This window comes from Mycteria americana, chromosome 2, assembly GCF_035582795.1.
Source record: "Mycteria americana isolate JAX WOST 10 ecotype Jacksonville Zoo and Gardens chromosome 2, USCA_MyAme_1.0, whole genome shotgun sequence".
NCBI classification, from domain to species: Eukaryota; Metazoa; Chordata; class Aves; order Ciconiiformes; family Ciconiidae; genus Mycteria; species Mycteria americana.
The window spans coordinates 101,471,577-101,492,004 of record NC_134366.1 but is presented as its reverse complement, the minus strand read 5'-3'; the positions used below and the strand labels follow the sequence as shown (position 1 = coordinate 101,492,004).

At 39.8% G+C, this 20,428-nt stretch overlaps 1 protein-coding gene across 13 annotated transcripts in view; it reads right to left on the bottom strand.

The window, feature by feature from the left end:
• Positions 1 to 672: 672 nt before the first annotated feature.
• The window catches only part of FHOD3 (formin homology 2 domain containing 3), a 413,703-nt gene continuing 393,947 nt past the window's right edge, over positions 673 to 20,428 (bottom strand). For 8 of the 13 annotated variants that reach the window (XM_075494120.1, XM_075494125.1, XM_075494121.1 and 5 more), the window contains 2 exons: positions 14,387 to 14,474; positions 673 to 6,682 (listed from right to left, as the gene is read on the bottom strand). In XM_075494120.1, coding sequence (XP_075350235.1) covers positions 6,613 to 6,682; positions 14,387 to 14,474 — 158 coding nt within the window. In that variant the 3' untranslated portion in view covers positions 673 to 6,612. The remainder of the gene's footprint in view (positions 6,683 to 14,386; positions 14,475 to 20,428) is intronic. The other 5 variants (XM_075494122.1, XM_075494124.1, XM_075494129.1 and 2 more) reach the window with 2 other exon arrangements.

Sequence of the window (20,428 nt, the reverse complement as noted above, 5' to 3'; positions counted from 1 at the left end):
CAAGACGAGAAAGAATCAGCCACCAGCAAATAGAGAAAACTGCAAGACCATTGCCTGTCCAGCCGCACTGATAGGCGGCCACCAGAAAATTACATACCACAGCGATGCGTGAAATGTATTTCAGCCAAGTTAAAGGCATGTCTCGTTTACTGGCCACCTTTACAGTTATGAAGCCCTGGCAGACACAGCGAGTGTTTCACGTCTTGATGTAGAGGCAATCTGAAATGCTCCCCTGCACATAAGTAGTCTTTAATTTTATTTGTATTTTCTTCTATAAACCTCATACCTTTATGCAACGTGCTCTGCGCACAGAGTATTTTTAAGACAGGAACCGACTCCGAGCCAATGTCAGCAAGCAGTAACCCTGTATGTTTAGTGAGGATTTGAAGGGCGGGATTACTGAAATCCTTAAGAACCTGAGACATTTTCAATTTCTTCACTCAAGATTAGGAATTAGGCTCAAACTGCAAAACAAGGGGTAAAAGATCAACTTTTTATGATCACACCACCCAGACGGTTTAATGGCAGCTGTTTTGTTGTCCACATGGTGGCTTTGCAGGTACCGAGGATACGGGAAAACCAACCCATGACCCCCCTTCCCACCCATTTCCCACCAAAGCTCCCACGACTGGCATCATCAACAAAACCAGAACCAGCCCAGTCAGTGCTTTATAAAGCTTTATTGCAAGATGTGTTTACATAATGCTGTAGAGGTGAGCTTTTTAACTACTTATATCAAGAAATTTTGGACACAGGTCTGCGGTCAGTTTTCCATATTGACCCTGCATGGCACAGGAAAAAAAAAAAAAAAAGTGTGATTGCATCTTTCCAGACAGTAAAGTGGGGAGAGTGGGGGGAGAGGAGGCAGATGAGGGGTGTGTTAAAAAGAAAATCCCCCTGGTTTACACTAAATGTGACAAAGCTTCTGAAGGATCAATACAAACGGTAGGTGAGCTTCGTGTGTAATAAAATCGTAAAGAGTAATTCAAGTTCTTTATGAAATAAAACCGAGAAACAAAAAAATGCAGTTTCATGGACAATTAGATTTAACATAAAACAAATTTACCTAAAATGAGAAAACAACAAACAAAACCAAAAACTCAACCAAAAGGACCTGTAGATAATATCTCTGACCATGCATGGCTTGGTTTTTAAATTACAATTCACAGAATAACACTGCTGGAAAGCCTATTTTACACTATGCTACACAGAACACGAAAAAACATGAGTAGTGACATTTACACAATTTTACAGTATTTCTCCCTCGTCTAAGAAACACGTCCTTTTCTACTTTACATTTTTTTACAATTCCCAGTTCACAAAAAAGGACACTATACGCGCAAAGACAGTCTTTAAAAAGGAGAAATGCACCCAATGCTACAAATAAACCTTTTCTTTCACAGAAGCCTCTGTATTAGATAGTGATTAAACAAAATAGATCTCTATCTGCCACTCAATGTGAAATGGACTAATTAGAAATAATTTTAATTTTTTTTTTTTTTGAGTAAACATAAAACTATACAACATCTCTGAAACTCCTTGAATTACTTGCTATGTAACTACTAAACTGCTTGCCAAAAACCTCTTGGGATCGCATCTGAAATGCCAGCTGAGCCAGTTGCTGCCCCAGTCGAAAAAAAGGAAGGTAGGCCTTACATGTTGTTCAAGTGTTTGCAAATCATTTTCAACAGTTGCCCATAACCAAACATTTTCTCTTTAAAAAATGCTTCGGTTTATTTTCTTTCGGAGCCTGTAAGTACCTGGCAGGTTTCCCTGCGGAGAAACATCAACAGTCGTAGTCCTTACAGCTTCGGCAAGCGTTTCTTGCGTCCCGATGCTGGAAACGCAGAGCCGTCATGCGAGCACGGCTCGGGGTCGGGCTCTCTGCCTACGCACGCAGAGGCGCAACCCGCCTCGAAGGCAACGAGAGGAGCGGTACGTGCGTCGTGAGCGTACAGGAGTGAGACAGAGAGAGGAACATGCTCGTGCTTCTGTCTGACACCGCGTCCCTCTGCATCCTTGCGGTAAAGGCAGGCAGCATGGACACCTGCCTATGAATTGCAACGGGAGGATAAAGGACGGGAAACTGGTAGGCTGCCACCTCGTCCCCATTTCATCTCGGTGAAAGCAAAGCGTTGTAAAAACAATAACCACAGGGCATACACACACCTGAACCCAGACTACTGCCATCGGTCAAACCTTTTCTAAAGAATTTTGGATAGATGCTTCCTTCTGTTACAGTACCGGGGATGCCGGTGCAGAGCGGATGCCGGACAAAAGGAACCATTTACTGCACCTACATTGGATCGTGCCCCTTAGGTTTGCAGTAGCTGTTGCAGTCCTCACTTGTGACTTTTCAATGGCTGTTAGCGTATGTTCAGAGCATAGCCCACCGGGGACCTACGGCGCTGTCCTGCCGCGTTATCCAGTACCTTGAGGGGGAATGGAGCACCTTGCAGGAGGCTCTTGCTGTTCAGTCACATCAAGACTCTGACTCCAAATTTCTGTTAAATCAGGGTATGAACTCTTATCTAGATATTCACATGTAACTTTCTATTAAGCTAAAGCCAAAGTCTTGTTTACCTACAAATCTGATGCCTTATTTTGCTGACGGGGTCAATCAGTACAGAGATTTACAATAAAAGGGGGTCAAAAGAGAAAAAGAAATGTATTTTGAAAACTGCTTTTGATGCCGTTTCCAGTATTTATTGGAGCAAGAAAGACCCTCATTAAAACACCTTTTTTTTTGTTGATTTTGGATTATGGACAGGGATCTATCAGACAGAAGGGTCACACATAGCAGCCAAGGGGCTATAAAACACCTGGAATCCATGAGCCTGGTGCCTGGCCTTACCGAAAGGTGAAGAGTGATGAATTGAATTTTTGTGAGGGATCTTTCACTCTCGCTTGTGGCACACAGCATTCCCTGGGGGTGTTTCTTCACTGCAGCCACATAACTGCTACTGAAAGTTATCCCTCCGATGGGAGCGAGGGAATACAAAGTATTTGTATGCAGTCTGCTTTTAAACACCAAGGGAGATGAAAGGAAATTAGGATAGCTTCCCTTTGGCGGCCATTTCATATGCTAAAGTTTACCTCGGCATCCAAGTCAGGAAGGCATTATGGTGGTAGACGGACAGACAAGTTATTGGCAGCAGATGGGTGCTGAAATGAACACCAGCAGCAACTCTGAGAGCTTGGTGGAGATACAAAACTCTGGGCACTACATTTGCAGCTGCCTGGTACTATGAGAAAGAGAAGAGAGGTAGTTATTATGGCTGCAAGTGTTTAAAATCAGCCTTCACGGATCTAAGTGAGAAATGGGAACATGTGTTACTACATCGTGTTTCCAAGACCTTTATATTTGTCACAAAAACAACCCGTATCTCACACACATTTTAAAACAACGGTTACATCCTTATGGTGGGCTCTTTTGCTGATGGAGGGGCAGGCAGCAACTCAAAACCTGAAGGTTACAACCTGATTAGACAGGCAGACAAAGGCATGCAAATATAACCAATTCCTCCATTTCCTCTGGAATCCACTAGTTAGATGAAGGGGAACAGATGTTATTCCCACGGTCAGGACGTGCTAGCAGACTCTGGAGGAAATACTGCCACCTTACAGATTAGCACATTGGGCTGCTGGCCATTTTTATCAGGAACCAAAATGGAAATCTTTCCCGTAGTTATTGCAGTGTTACTGTGTTTGATGATCTTGTTGCAATAAACATTGAGGACAGTGGAATTAATCTGACTTTATACTACTGCATAAACAAGACCAAGTTATCCTTCAGAAAAATTGGTATCGGTTTTACAGATAGAGAGCAGGAACAGAAAAACAAATGTAATCGAAAAATAGACCAGGAAGAATATGCTTCACATGTACGACACTTGCATCCAGAGAATCTGAAAGAAACCAGCTTTTTTTTCTGAACTTATTCTAACCCCATACCCCATATTTAATTTTCTCCTTGATAAGGAGCATATGAAGTTTTGCACAATTTTTGCACAATTCTTGGCAAATGCATATGCCCAACTATCAGTGATTCATCAGCTGTGTTATGTTTCAGACACAGATGCTGTACTATGTCTAAATGAAACACAAATTTGTTTCCTGTTAGCAAGTGGTCACCAACAGCCACCTACTTTGCACATTCGGCATATTTTAATTAAAATATTCAGTTTTAAAAACTTGTTTGATTTTCTCCCTCCAATCAAATATAGGACCTCTGTCAGCATAAATGCATTCTGTTGCATTTTTGCTTTTATCACTTAGCAAGTATCACAGTTCAACATAGCCATTACATTCAGGGTGTCTTCCTCTTGTTTCAGACTTCAAAGACCTCCACAAACCCCCATAACCTTCATTTCTTTGTTCTAAGCATCCTTAAGAGAGATTTAAAAAGTCCATAATGGTGAGAAGCACATAAAGATCCACTTTAAAATCCAGATGCTCATAGGTCTTGCTTATTTTACAGCGAAATTAATTATATGCCACTTCTTTCTGTTTCCTAACCAGCTTCCTCCTTTCCATAGCTTTCAAATACACAACACATTTTATTAATTACACAACTACTGCCTTCTGCCAACTTGTAAAATTGACTTTTTAACAAGCGGAGGGGAAAACCACATCAAACTCAATGCTGTCCTTAAGAACCTTTGCTCGTTAGTGACTTTTTACTCCATGGACTTTGACACGTGAAGATCCAAGGCATCGGCAGATAAAGAATGAAACATTATGATCAAGAGGGTGGACAGCATAGATAGGATGTTTAACTGCAGATGCCATTGCAGTGTTGTCAGCTACCTGGTTCTCTCATCACCTGGATGCTGTGCTCAACGCGATGTGATGGATGACCGAGGTTTCAAAGGTTTATTGTGTTTGGTTCAACTATCCTGAACAATCGTTAGCGATTATCCTGTCCTTAATGAGAGCAGAGTAGAATAACTTGAAGTACCTGACCTAGCTTGGGTGCCAGAAGCAACAGAGCTATGGCATTAGGAGCCCAGCATAGACTATTAATTAACCCTACTTTTCAAGTGTGTTTTGCAGCCAAAATCGAACCCTGTTACCATGACTAAGCGGCTGCAGCTCCCCAGTTAACTAGCTTGAAGAAAGCCTCAGCTGTTACTGCTGCGCAGACACACCCTTAATCTTAGAGGCTAAGGCAATGCAAAGAGATAACCTTGTGCATTCTTGAGGATCAATTGGCCATATACAGACTTTGGCTCAAAAAGTTCCCTTTTATGTTATTGTTGTTTGCAGTTCTCTTCAAGATGCTTCAGCACTGGCTAGGGTGACTGTGTTCAGTTCATCTTCACTGCCATACATGTCCTCCACTTAAAGGCAGATGAGTTGACTAAAGGTTCTTCAAACACACATGCTGAGGGCAGTTATAAAAGTCAGTTATAAAACAGCGAGATAAGGGCAAACGTATTGGAGTGTTCACTGTGGTACCCTCTCCACTTGCATCAAGGATAATCACAAAAAAGAGTAAAGAACAGCAAAAACACAGCAGGCTTTTAGCAGGGCCATTTCATATTCAGATCCATTAATTTGAAATAAAATCACCACCACATTATCTTGTAGCAGAGAAAAGCAGCATGAAGGGCACAGGCAAGTGAACAAAACTTCTTGATCTTAGCATCTGAATACGTTTATCGAGTACGTAAAGTTGTTGGCATAGATCTCTTTGAAACTGTACAAATGCACAGTACAGCCATAGCTCAACAAGAGGGAGGTATTCTGTGTCCTCTCCTCTGTGTGCATGCTGCTATGTACAGTATGAGTGTGTATTAATACATATGAATTCAGGATCCTAAACTTTCCACTTGTATTGCAGGCCATCTCCTGTCCCACAGGGTGAATCCCACTGAATAACACCGAGTTCCTACAAAAAGACATTCTTTTCCTCCTGTCCAGGTGGAACAGTAAGGCCCCAGAGTGAAAATCATGGTCCAGCTAGCTTCAGCAAGAGCATGATTTCACGCCATGACTGTATGTGTATAGATACATGCACACATGTCCACACATTCATTCTGTACATATACAAAGGTACACATACATTTTTACATTCTTTGGTGGCAAAATAATAAAAAAACCCCAACAAACCACAGGGTTGCACAGACTGTGCATCTTTGCTTAATGAATCTGCTTCAGGACAATTGGGGTTGCTGTAACAGGAGTTATTTTGCCTCTTTAAGGACTGTTCCTTGCATTGAAAAAATGCCATACATTTACAATGACTAAAACAGGGCACAAGGAAAGCCAACGTAAACACAGCTCACATAATGACAGATAATTCAGAGAGAGCCCCCTCCTACCCACATCAACACACCATGAGAAGCAGCAGCCATATGCTTTCACCTACAAGCACTCAAATGCTTCCTCAGTTACTATCCAGATGTTGTGCTGAGCTGTGGCACACCCTTCTTCTGCCCTGGCTGTGGGGTTTCGTTTTTTGTTGCTTATTAAAATCAAACAGAGGACGGGATGTTGGGAGCAGCAGAGGAGGCTGGCAGGTCAATGCCACACCGAAGGGTTGTCAGCCTGTGTGCTTCAGATGAACGGCTCTTCTTGTCGCCACCTCTGGGACATCAAACCTGCATCTCAGAGGTGCTGATGAGGCCCAGTGCTTTGGCTTCTTCTGGTGTCAGTCCGCTCTTTAGTGTCCTTCTCACTGGATAGTCATAAATTCCATAAGCAGGCAAAAAAAAAGAAAAAAAAAACCAAAAACACCAAAACAAAAAAACCAAAACAAAAAACAAACCAAAGAAAATGCAAACAATTAGAAGCAATAATTACACAAGACTTTCAGCTGAAACCAAACCTGTTAACATGCAAGCTGAGTCAAATCAAAAGTTGCTATGTACTCAGGGCTTCAAGTTCAGAAATATTGAGTAATGCCCTATGCCAAATCCATGGGAGCATCAAGTACCCAGCAACTCCAAACAGGCAAAAAGACATTTGTCATTTGACATTTAGTCAACAAAAACTTTTAAGGAAAAATACCACAGCATTTTAAGATTTTTTTTCCTCTGAAATTGTATCAGTTGATTTTCAGTCCACAGAAAGTATCATCTGCCCTATTATTTTATAGTTTCATCAAGATTTTTTAAAAGAGCTTTTGGATCTTTATAGGGCTCAATTGAATTTATCACTACTAAATCCTATGTGACCCTTTAAAGGTGTAAAAAAACCAACCCCAAAAGTTAAAAGATTAAAAATGTGACTATTTTATAGTCAATTCAAATCATTAAAACTACTGTCTTCATACACGATCCCCTTTCTTCTGTAATGTTCCCCTGTCCTAGTCCCATTTGTGTCATCTTTGCCATTAGTAGTCTTTAGTTGAATTGAAATGATAAATCTAGGCCAAAATCTTGTTTCTCAATTTTCTATAAAGTGTTCTGAACACTAGCCCTGACATAAAACTTTTAAAATTTGTGATTGCTTTTTTTATTCAGAAACAAGTGACTATGTGACTGCACACACTGAGCATTGTGTCCTCCTAGCTTAACTGGTGCCATGATTTTCAGGTGGATGGGCTTTAGTTCAAGACACAAATGGGGTGTTCACTCCACACTTTGATGTTCCTCAAGTACAAAACGCGCATTCAGAAGTTTAAGCTGCATGCAAAGCATAAACAATGACTCTATGTTGAACAAAATATATTTGGAGCCCCAAAATAACGGAGTCAAGAGGAAACTCTTGGAGAAACCAATTGCAAACACTGGTTAAGGACTTCTTGCATCGCTATCATCTAGCACTATTAAGACTCCTAACTTATTGAGATATTCAGTCCATGTAACTGAAACTGGGTGGTCACACTCAAGGGTCTAGCAGCAGTGAGAGGAGGGAATGGATCGGTAAAGAAAACAAGAGGATAAGAGAAAGGGAAAATATGGTGTAGTTGAACATTTGAGACCATGCAGGTAGAACGAACGTGATCTATGTTTGATAGTCAAACCGCTTGCATCAGTTACTGAGGTTAATCAAATGAGCTGGGAGTGCCACATGTGTAATTGTTCCTCCATTATCAAACCCTTACTTGAAAGTTTGTCTTCAAGCCCCACTCCTTTCTCCTACAGTATTTGCATACTTATTAAACACCACTAGGAGTCTGCCTGGCAGCCTTTTATGATAGCCGCTTTTTCCTACAATACGGATCAGCAACATCTTCCAAGTTTAACAATGCTTAGCTTAAAGCAGTACATGGTTAAATGCAACTAATAAAGCTAAGATTAAAAAAGACTAAAAAAGTACTACCAGAAGAGCAATACACTTCAAAAAACGCTCCTGTCTCCATGGTGCAGAATAGCCAACACGGAATTTTGAGGCAGTCCTCATCACTGGCACCCTTTTATACTTCTCAAATTTGATATTCAAATGTCCACAGTGACAAATGTTAATTTCTAGACATGAGCTATGAAATACCTTAGGGTCTTAAGGTCTCAGTGAATGCTTATTCACTGAGATTTCTGTGCTTATTTCTGTATCAAAATGAACTATATCAGGAGTGAAAGAACAAATCCAAGAAAGCTGCAGCAGAAACATTTCTTTCTTATTAAAACCAAAGATTTCCCTGTGCAGTTCACCTGCTTAGCTGCCTGCACTACCTCTCCCCTGTACATGTTTTTTTCTGTACCCTCTATAACATGCAGCCAAACGCAGACCATAGCTAGCTTGGCCACCAGATAGTAGAGTCATGTTAAAAAATATGCGTACAGGAGACCAAACTTTCACAGGATGACTGTTTATAGACGACATTACATCCTCCCACTGAAGGCAAAAGTGAACTGGAAAACCAAATGCAGAACAAATTTCCACATTTTGGACACTTTTGCAGAAGTGTCAGACCAAACGTATTCATGACCGCTCTCACACATATCCCCAACTCTCTTTGACCACAATCACTCGCTCACATTCGCTAACCAAGCACAATAACCATTGTAAAACAAAGCTGTTTTTCTTGTCAGATGGTAAGGCAGGAAGAGCGAGGGAACAAGCAATTGTTATTCCTGTTTGTAAATGTTTGAGAGGAACTGACGTGCTCTGCTAATGCCGGTCATGTACTGGAATAAGCAAAATTCTGGTATTGTTTATGGCAATGTAAATCTGGAATAACCTTCTTCAGGTCAGTACAATTACTACTGCACAAATAACTGGGCTGAGACTCTGTCTAACAACTGAAAGGGAAATGTGTAACTCTAACTTCCACCAAGCAGAATACAGTTGTTTAAATTCCTCCATCAGCCTGAGTGACAGGAGTACTAGTCTACTAGGAAAAGCCAAATGGATTTACAATAACATATAGGTCTCTCTGAAGAAAATTACAGGAGTTTATATTCAGAAGTCAAAATCAGGAGTTAAAATACCACGGTAGAAACCGTCTTCACGGAAAAACAAGGAAGAAAACTAAGGAATCTTCTTTACATAAGCAAGACTTCTTTCTAAATCTCCAGATGCCTACCTGTCAAACATACTAAAGTCTTAGTCTGAGGACCTCGCGTATTAAACCTTGGATGACTGAAAAAAGAAATACTGTATGCAGCATGTGGCAAGGACAAGTGCCCTGTTCTGGGTATGACTCGCACAACGGAGACCAACTCCGGGTTTGTACTTCTTGTGCCACTGCAAAACAAGTAGGAATGCCAATACTCAATGAATTACTGGGACACACGCAGCTGTAATTAAACAAAACAATCTCTGTACATCCCTCAGTTGATTGTTCTAACTTACCTCAGCTCTCCCATAATACAGAGGAAGGTAACTTGGATTTAAGATATTCCAGTGACCTAAGCTTCTAAGGCCAGCAGTTAGGAGAAAAGAGCTCCAAACAATGTAGGGCTTTGGTGGTCATAATGAGATTGTCAAGAAAATAGTTAATAAAAAGCAAAGATGTGAAGAATCTTTTCAGTGACAGAATGGTTCCCGTAACCACTGACGGCTGCTGACCTGTATAAACTAAGTGTGTGGGGTGAATACTACAAAGTACTGTGACTCCTGGCAGGATTAAAGCTGTTCACCATCAACAGGCAACCGGAAGGATAACAGCTGACAGAATCACGGTCCAGACTCCAGTGAGTGAATTCTTGCCCCTACAATGCAACAGGCCAGTCTGACACAGATGAATCCACTTGTAGTTTGAAGTATTTTGTACTTAGGGAGAGGAAAGTGGCCTGATAAAGGGTCTCTTTATATAAAAATTATATCTAATACGTGCAAATTACTCACAGTACACTTCCTTAGCTGAAGATACAGTGGATGGATGCAGTATCGGTAGTAACACAAGAACAAGTTCCAGCCCTGCTATTCTCTGCACTGGCTCATGGACTGTGGAGGCTTGTGGGTGATGAAGCCAGGAAAAAGTTGAGTTATCTACAGGAGCAGGGACTCCTCTGGGAGGTGGGTGAACCTTGTCTTGACATGCTGTTAAGCAGATGTCCTCAGATATTTGTCTATTTCCTCATAAAGCGCTTGGTAGGGTTCCTCTACCTCAGGAAAGGTCATGAACATGTTCAGTCATCAAAATTGAATGCAGAGAGATATTTTCCTTCCATGTTTTATAGGCACTGCAAAATTACATTTCTCAAGCTAGATCTTCACTCTCCCCTCTTCACTGAACTCTGTCGTGTCTCTAACTGGACTAGACATAATATCTTGGCTTGTAAAACTCTTGGCCTGCTGCAGATCACATTAAACTGAGTTATGGAATGTATTTTGGAGGCATTGACAATAAAAATAAGACTTTAAAGTGACCTTTTAGGTTCTTTAAGCAATTTTTAAAACATTTGCTAAAGAAACATAACATAGAGAGAAAATAACTTTTACTCTTGTCACAAGCAAGGCCTGCTGAGATCCCATAACCAAGAAACTAAATGTTGTTTTTCTGGGGTCAGAGGGTATGATATTCTTTGTTAATCGGGAAATCTAGAATTTTATTTGATATCCTGGCAGAATGTAGTGTGCTTATGATGAACTCAATGAATTTGACTCTGCCTGTTGGGTCAAAATCTACACAGATACATAGCCCTCACAGTACCCTGGGAATGTTTTAAAAAACAGTAATTCCCTAAGTGTAGCTTTGTCAGAGAATATAATAATCTAGGGTCTGGTTGGTTTTTTTAAAGAGCAAATAGCATTCCTTTTTCTTTAAAGATGCAACAAACAGCAAAGATCAGTCTGGCTGGCATCATTTACTCTTGCATTTGCAATGGCTTTTGGCATGTGTGTCCACACTTGTACGGATTAGTCACTTGAAATGCAGAATAGATATGACCATTCTCCTGCTCAAGAAGTCACAGAATCAGTGTCATTCCTATGACAAAGATGTGGCAGCCACAGAATTTTCTTTTGGTCCCAGCTGCAAAGGTAATGCAGCTGCTAGCTGCTGATTTGGAACAAAGAAAATTCCAGGTGGCTATAAATTACACAGCGAGGACAGCAGGGAGGGCAGATTATAAGAGGCAATACAGGCCAGGTCCATCGTCTCACTTAATTTCATGTATCTTAGTTTTATTTTCTGTTACCTATCCACACCTAGCTTGCACACTCAGTCTATTTTCTCATATATTTACATTTATCATATTCTCTTGGACTTCACTCTAATAAGTCCAGCAATTGCAATTTGCAACTCAAAAGTTCAATCCAGTCAGTCTTGCTCATATTCTCTTATTTTAATCCTTTTCCACATTTGTGTATTTTTATGTCACTATCTATATAAGTTATATTTATGTTTAATTATGCATGTATAATTGCTTAATATGACTAGGCCTAAATGCTTAATAAAAATACTAAAACATTATTTGCAGAGGTTTTCTTACAGGGATTTGTAGGTAAACTTTTGGATTTTATCATGCACCTCTGTGAAGAAGTACAGCCAACCGAAATGTGGTCTTTGTCTGGGTCAGCTGCGTAGAAAGCTCCAGGAAACAACATATTATTATGTATTATTATTGCCCTGCAGCTTTGCTTTGAGTCCTGTCAGCACTTCATACATGGCACAAGTCTCTCCGAACAAGAAATTCTGTAGTTCACAACCATCTCCTGGTGCAACTTATGGTGGCTGTGACATAAAGAGGAGTCCTAGCAGTGGAAAAGGACAAAGTGGCATTTTGTAAGGAAAACTTAACTTGTGTTTCATCTCCAGGTGGCTTACGTTATAGCGAACAAAAAGTAACATTGCTTTAGAGAATCTGGGCTGCATGAAGACCATACTGGTTTTAAAGCAGTATTTAACATGTAGTTGAAACTGTTAAAGTTTCCAACTTTATGTATTTCACAGATCATCATTTAACATAGTCCCAACAGTAAATCAGAAAAGAAGATTTAACTCCTTCCTTGAAAGCCTTCTATGACAAAATCCCCCTAATTTTTAGAACTTCTGTGAATTCCACTGTAAAAAGTTACTACTAAAAGCAATCCTGCTGCCATCCCTTTCGTCATTTCTCCCACGTAACTTCACTGGTCAGAAGTGAGTCCGCTATTAAGAGGCAAAGTATCAAGAGCATACAGCTCACCAACAACTGAGTCTGCGTGTAAGCACTATATACTATTTTCAAGACCAGACTATACATTAACAATGCACAGGACAAAAAAAAAGGCAGGCGATGGGATACAGAAAGTAAGCCATCTAACACAAGTGTTTGGGGCATGCAGCCTTTACATTCCATTTGAAATTTTAAAAGGACTTAAAGTCTATTTTAAAGTGATCTATTATTAGATAATAGACTTTCACTAAGGGGGTAGGTAGCTCAGGCTTATGAACGCAGAGCTGTCTGTTGGAGAGTGACTCGGCGGCAAAGTGCGACCATGTTTCACCACCCGGGTTCTGTGGAATGCAAATTAATTACCCCCATTAGGAATCCATGCTGGGAAATAAAACAGTAAAGGGCGTCATCTCTACAAGCCCAATAGATTAAAAAGAACTATGATCAAACCAATCTTGGAATTTTGCTAATCCGGTGGTGTTATTCTGCCTAGAGAAAGCTGTAGATATACATATATATATTATTTTTTTTGACATAGTGCTGGGGCAAGATAATTCAAAGTAGCTCTGTGCGAAGCATTTTGGTTCATCTTCTAAGAGAGACTTCCCTCCAAACACATTCGACACTCGCATCCAAGCGTAGCCAAATTCCTGCCTTCCCAGATCCTTGTGCTAAGCTCCTTCACGGCAGCAGAGGGCTCTCTCTGGCAGCCGTGATATCGCGATGCTCTTCTGGAAAGCCATATCTGAGATGGCTTTTGTTACTGCACTTCTTTTGTAAGGCAACTTGAAAAGCAAGCCTGTACTTCCCCGTCTTTTCTCGTTCTCAGATGAAGCGCTTTCCATAACAACTCTGTGATCTTGTCAGCCAGCAACTCACTGCTCCTGATTTCTTACTGGGACGCTGAAAATAATCATCATCTTTCAGGAAAGAAGGATGATGTAAATAAGGAGTATATTGCTGACCAGAGATAAACTTGAAAGCTACTTTAGTATGGAAAGAAACCAAACAAAATACATATCCCTATCAACTTAGGGCTAACAGGGTGCAACTCAACTATACATATTTTTTAATACTTAAAACTTACTTAAAATCCGGTTTTGGGAATGAATCCTGTGTCAAGAATTCAAACCCCTTGAAATACAGCTTTGAAATATGCCAACTAAAATTAAAACAGGGTGACGTAGATGAATTCACTGATATGGTGAATGGCAAACTGGCAAAAGTGAAAACAACTATTTGTATCTCTTGTAAGGTGCCAACAAATGAAGTTTGTTTGCATCTTACAAGATGCAAGTTTTAGATCGAGATCTAAAACAAGATCTTAGTTTTTTCTACAGAATTACGGTTGAAAAAGTACCAAAAGTGTACACCATAACAGAAGTATTTCTATAGAAAATGTCAATGCCAATATTCTGTGACCTGGGAACATGAACAGTTTTATTTCCTACGTATACTGACATGACTTGCTCTTTATCAGCTGCTCATCTTCTGCCAGTTTCTCCCACATTACCTTCAGCTTGTTCTTTCCTGCAATAAAGAAAGTGCCATTTGCCCAAGAAGAGACGGCCAGAGAAATTCCAGCACTTAGTAAATCCTTGTCTAGAAGCCCACGGGAAGCTGCAGAGCACTCCCTCTTTTTGGTTTTCCCGTTGCTGGAGACGCAGCATGAGGACGTGCCAGTGGTCTCCCTATACTGTAGCATCCTGCTGGGACACAGGCTCCACCTGCTACCAGGACGTACTCTTTGTTAAGACCAAAATCTGAGCAGTGGCTACCTCTTCCTCCACAGAGCAGCACATCTGGGTGGGCATTTAATCACATGAGGTGACAGCCACTCTAAAATCACTGGGGACAACCCATTATAGCAGCAGTTTTCTCCTTGTACCTACATCATGTCCTCTGTGCTTGTGGAATATAACATACATGAGCATGCGAATGTCTGTGCAGTGTTCAACATCTCTATCTCCTCCATGTGAACTGAAATAAACAGGGATAAAAGATATGTATTTTTTTGTAAACATTGCGTATTTAATTCTGACTTCCCAGATCAATGCAATGACTTCTCATCTTTTTTTTAGTTGCTGTATTAAACAATGTTGCTCAATTTTGAGCAAATACTAGATTCCACAGTATCTCTAAATACCGGTACTGGAATCCAATGCAAAGTTAAGGAAAGTACTTAATGGTGCAGGCTGGGTTAATTTTATATCTGACTTTCCTTATATAAAAAAGATAAAGCTGTTTCAAGCAGAAAGATTAAGGATAGGAGCCCCAAAACAAATAAATTGTATCAGAATAAAATTCATTATAGAAATGACTCATAGATTCCTCTAAAACAGTGACTGGAAAATGAATTTAAGTCTCTTTTACAAGCAATTTTTTTACCAGAGTTTTAAACCAGGCTTTCAAAAAACCTTTTGTTTTGAAGACTACATCATGTCAAACTGTACAGAATGATGGCAATTTCACTTTCACAGTGCTAGGACCAGGCAAACACTCTTGAACAAAACTTGAGATATGAAAGATCGTTTGAAACTCATGGGGACTGCCAACAAAATACATCGGTACTACACATTTGAACAGTTAAAAAGCAGAATGTCTACCCCTGTCTGTCAAGATCAGTTATTTTAAAAGAAAGCTATAAAAATAAATGTAATACACGTTGTAAAGCAGTAACTGAACACTCATAAATAAATATGTACCTACTTAGAAATGGTATTAATATCAACAATCACAATTATATATGTCATCAATTACAATTGACAAAGCTGAAAACACGGACCCAGCCTCATGCTTCAAATAAATACACTGATTTACAACTACTAAACTCCATGATGAGACCTATAGGTTACTCAACTAACCCTACCTCTCCTGTTTGTTCTCCTACAGCTCTTGGTGCTGGCCTCTGGCAGAGATGAGATACGGGACTACACAGCCCCCCCCCCGATCAGGTACATCAATTTCTACAACTTACTGTGGTCAACTGTATTTATTATTCATTCATTAACTATTATTCATAACTTTTATTTATTGTTTGTATTTTTATTTATTGTAGATCATGGAGTTTAGTTCTGTCATTTTTGCAAAGATCTTGCCATCCTAAGGATGGAAGACTGTATTACTTAAAAGGCATCCAAAAGAGACTAGCTATCTTGGCATCTAACGGAGATAACGTTCCAGCTGCGAGAGTTTTAAGTACTTTATCTCACGTTCTGTTTTCTTTCAATAATTAGGTTTTTATTAACTGGGTATTGTCCTTCTGAAGGCTCAGTACTTTGTGTGAGGACAAACAGACTGTGATACTGAATACCACTGGTGATACATTTACTTTTTATAAATGCAAATAATTGTTGCTAAATGTGCATCATTAACTAGATTACTCTGCCCCTTCCTCTAACTCCTGAGAGGATCCAGTTACTCAAACCCTAAATACTTAGTTGCCAATTCTAAGTGAAGTTGCTTGCCTTTAAAGCATTTTATATAGACTTTCTTCTTGTAAGGTTTTTATTTTTTTAAAAGTGTAATTTCCATTAACTCCTGCTTTTAGTCAGGCTATAAATACCAGAAGAACAGACTCCCTCCTGGTATTTTGGCACTTCTGTATCTTTTCATAGCCAGAAAAAGTAAGTGGAGAGACATGAAAATGAAAAATAATGAAAAAACAAAGAAAAGAAGAAGAAAAAGTTAACTGAAGCACCCTATGAATGCCAAACAAAAATTACACACCTTTGGATTCAAATAGTCTCCTATCTAGTATTTTGTTTGCTTACAAACATGTTCATTCCAAAGCAGCGCTGCATGTGTTACTAAAACTCGTCTAAAGCTTGCCTCCACGCCTGGTCCTTTGGCAGAGCTCTTTCCCACGTTTTGGCACCTGATGACAGCGTGCTAACTCCTATTTCACTTTTACTGAAGGTGGAATTTAGTATGAAATAACTGACCTGGGATGTTCTGTAGTTAAGTTTAATCCACTGGCCCTCAGCTTATTTGTCTAGGATTCAGGTAAGCTCGACTCAATTCCTATCTCCTCCACAGTCCACTCATGTGAGTCTGACAGATTACTTGGGTGGTGCCTCAGATCTATTTCTGCACAATGACTGTAAGAATTTTTCACTCCCCGCAAGTCATTATGCAAATAAATCAATAAATCCTTACGAGATGTTTCCATATCTCGAGGGTCAGTCACAGGGTATATTATTAGGCTAACGTGATTCCAAAGACTAATAAAAGAACAAGGCATTATGATGTCTCACCTTTCTCTTTTTTCAAACATCACAATTTTGATCAAGTCGTCTCATTCGAATATTGGATTAAATTCCGATTCAATTATTATCTGCTCCAAACCCATTTCTCTAACTCAAATCTAAAGCAGGTTTTCAATTTTAATCAAATCTAAGAGAAATAAGAGTGCACACACAGAGAGACACTCTGTGTCTGGGGAAAACAAGCCTCTCCCTCTGCAAGGTCCTCATGCAGTGTCTCCAGCAGAATCCAATACAACCACCACTGTGCTACTCACCATCAAGTATTAGTCACACCTGGGCCCTACATTATGGTTTACCATTCAGGGTCAGCTGAAGATCCAGAGGCAAACAGTGCTGTATAGTCAAGCCAGCTTTGCAGTGCTATTTCCTTGGTGCAGTTATCTGAAATTATTTGTTGGCAAGACCGCGTTGGGATCCCCACTCTTTGACCACTGCCTTGACTTTAGGGAGCCAGGAGAGGCACTGTCAAGCACGAAGGTTGCTAATACTAACAATTCATAAAGAAGGAGGAAGATATTTGCAGGTTCATGTTTTAGCCTGATGGTAAATTGCTAGTCAGCTGGTCTGGTTTTGCTACCCTGTGGCTTAATCAGCACTTGAACAAGGTAACGAATCCTTAGGACTTTCTCTTTGTCCTTTTTCAGAGCCCTGCCACGGCCATTCACAGAGGTCAGAAATCAACCCCGTTTGGCTCAACGTTTCCAAGTATTGCTCTGCGTATGCCAGAACTAGTGCGAATACCTTCCACATGCTTATTCACAATTATTAAACTGGAGTATGATTTTTCTTGATGTTGACTCATGGCAATCGTCATTCTCCTGAGACAGATCCATTCAGTTCAATGAGACCAACACAGAGGTGGCACCTCTGTAAGAGTCTAATCCTGAGAGAACTGGTTTATGTTAGAGAATGGATGTTTTAAATAAACAGCCAGGACAAGAAGGAAAACAGCATTATCTTCCTATTTGTCTACTATGGAGCTTTTTTTGGGGGGGTCTTTTAATTAAATGTACTTAAGTAAAATTTTTATCTTACGGATGATACTTCTAGTCTTTACGTGTCTTCTGTTGCCTCAAAGCTGCCGTGGCTAGAAGACCTTTTTTTCTTCTCCACGAATTTGAAGCAATTGGCACAGGCTGGTTCATCATGGTGCGAAACTCTCATTTAGTAACAGGATTTTCTAAGCAGCCCTATTTTTCTTTATATAATTTCTTCTCTTACCTTACTTCCTGTAATCTTCACAGCAAACTCTGCTTATCTACCTTATATTATTTTTTTAAATTCAGCTCTCTGTATTAAATAACCTTTCTTGACTGTTTTTTGAAATCTCAGTGGTATCTCATACAGAGAGTTTCATTTGTATTTCCCCAAATCCACTGGTGCAATGCCTGTAATACTGTTCTGTAAGCTGCTAAAATTAACTTCAGCAATTGTATTCACTGGAATTTGGACTATCAAATAGAGTGATTCTTAAAACTTCCTTATCCCAATTTTCCTTTGCACTTACTGTTTGTTATGGCATCGTTTTTGAAGGTCATCCTAACCTTATGGGAGAACCAGACAATCCTAATTATATTATTTTTTATTTCTTTGCTAAGTTGAACAGCTCCCCATAATGTTATAAAAACCTTTCTCACAGAAAGCTGTCCTCAGTCTTCAAGAACAGAAACAGTGTATTTTCAACCTAATTTGTATTTTATGCTTTTAAAATATGCTGAACTGACATCTCCAGAGGCTGGGGTCTGTTGTTTACACACAGAATAAGGACATCAGAGAGAAAAAAAACAGCAGAAGTTTCCCATGGCAACTTGCCTTGAAGCTGTCTTTGAATGACCACCTCGAGGGGTGACAGACCATTTCAGTTGCTGTGGCTCATTCAATCCTGTGGTTTTCTGATGAGGCTTCTAATGAACGAATACCACTGTAATGTTGTTTTCTCATATATAACACCACTCCAGTATGTCTGGTAGGCTGGTCACCGAACACCCATCATGAGGCAATGACCTCCAGTTGGTTACTGTACTTCTAAATGTCAAATTTTATCTTTAAAAATCTCCACTGTGTAAAGGTCTAGCATAGAATTAAGTTCTCTCTCTGCAGATCATCACAGGAACTCAGTTGTTACGCACTTAGCATGTACCTTAGCTTTCCGTATTCCATTTCAGCTCCCACCGAACAAACTCCTTCCTACTAGGTCTCAGTCGACTTCAGTCATATCTGGATTTGTCAGTGACCCTTCATATCTTCAACCAACAGATACAGACCTTTCCATCTGTCTTTTGCTGGACAACTCACTGACTTATTCCTCCTCCCAATTTATGGTTCTGCTGATTGCTCTGAGAGTTCAAACTCTTCTATATCATTAAGATCTAAGCTGTCTGCGTACCAGATACAGCCACACTGCTCAACAATTACAAAAGGTAAAATGGTTCAAAGGAACATGTCAGAATGCCTCCTCTTCCCATTACAACTATTTCTTGAATTTAACTTAACCTTTTTTCATATTCCTGTTTCTGTTTTCCCCTAGTTATAAATTACTTGAGTATCACTTGCTTTTTATTTCACATTTTTCTGTCTTTTTTCTATGGCAAAAAAATCCCTCATCCCTGAGAACCTTCTACCTGAACCACAGGAAATGTTTACAGTGCAATTACATATAAATCTTTTGGGTTTCTGATTTTGCTAAAAACACGTATCTCGGCTCAGGTTCACAAAAATCTCTGCTGGATGCAAAGCAAGCCTGACAAGATTTCCAGTACTGCACTGAAAGCAATGAGACATACACAACATGATGCACAGTGAAAATCATTCCTTTCAGCTGAGTTTCGCTTTGATGTCCATGAATAGATTGAATACCAAGCTCATGGCAGAAGCCAAAGGATGTGTATGGGAGCCTGAAGATTGAAGGTGGTGAATCAAACCCACCAGGTAATAGGGTCTCTTTGCTCTGCAGATAATAAATATTATAGCGTCTGCTAATCTACGTCATTGAAGTATGCCTAAAAATCTACTTTCTAACATGTTTATGGAGGACCTGTGTTATATTTCTACCTGGAAGATCTTCTGCTCATTTAACTCACATCATGCATTGACAAGGGCTGGTCTCTGTTCATTTCCTGGAGGTGCCATGTTATCAGTCCAGCTGAGTGTATTTTAGAGCTCAACTACCTCATCTATTCATCATCCAGGTATACTGACTATCTATCAGAGTGAAACAGTTCAGTTCAGACAGTCTCCTTTCACACTTTCTTTCAGCACGTCAGCTGAAAGTGATGCTAAACTACTGAACTTTATGTTTGTTTTGAAACTGCCTTTTAATCCACTTAAAAGTCTCATCCAGATCTTGAAGAACAAACAAGCAAAAGAGCTGGTTTCTATCACGATTAATTACAATGGAAATCAGTCCCAGACTAAACATTTACTGAATACTTAATCCCTGTTAATGTTTTTCCTGAATATAAAAGCCAGCTCCATGGAAAAATATATAGTATTTTTATTATCATTATCTTGTTTTGTTTTTTTTTCCTGCAGCAAGTGCTTCCTTGGGAAAAAGGTACCTGGTAAAGAGCAGGAATAAGACTTTTTGGTGCATGTGCATGAAGATAGCGTTGCTAACAGAGGAAATATTTTAGCACGGGATAAACCATGGAAATAGGCAAACATACA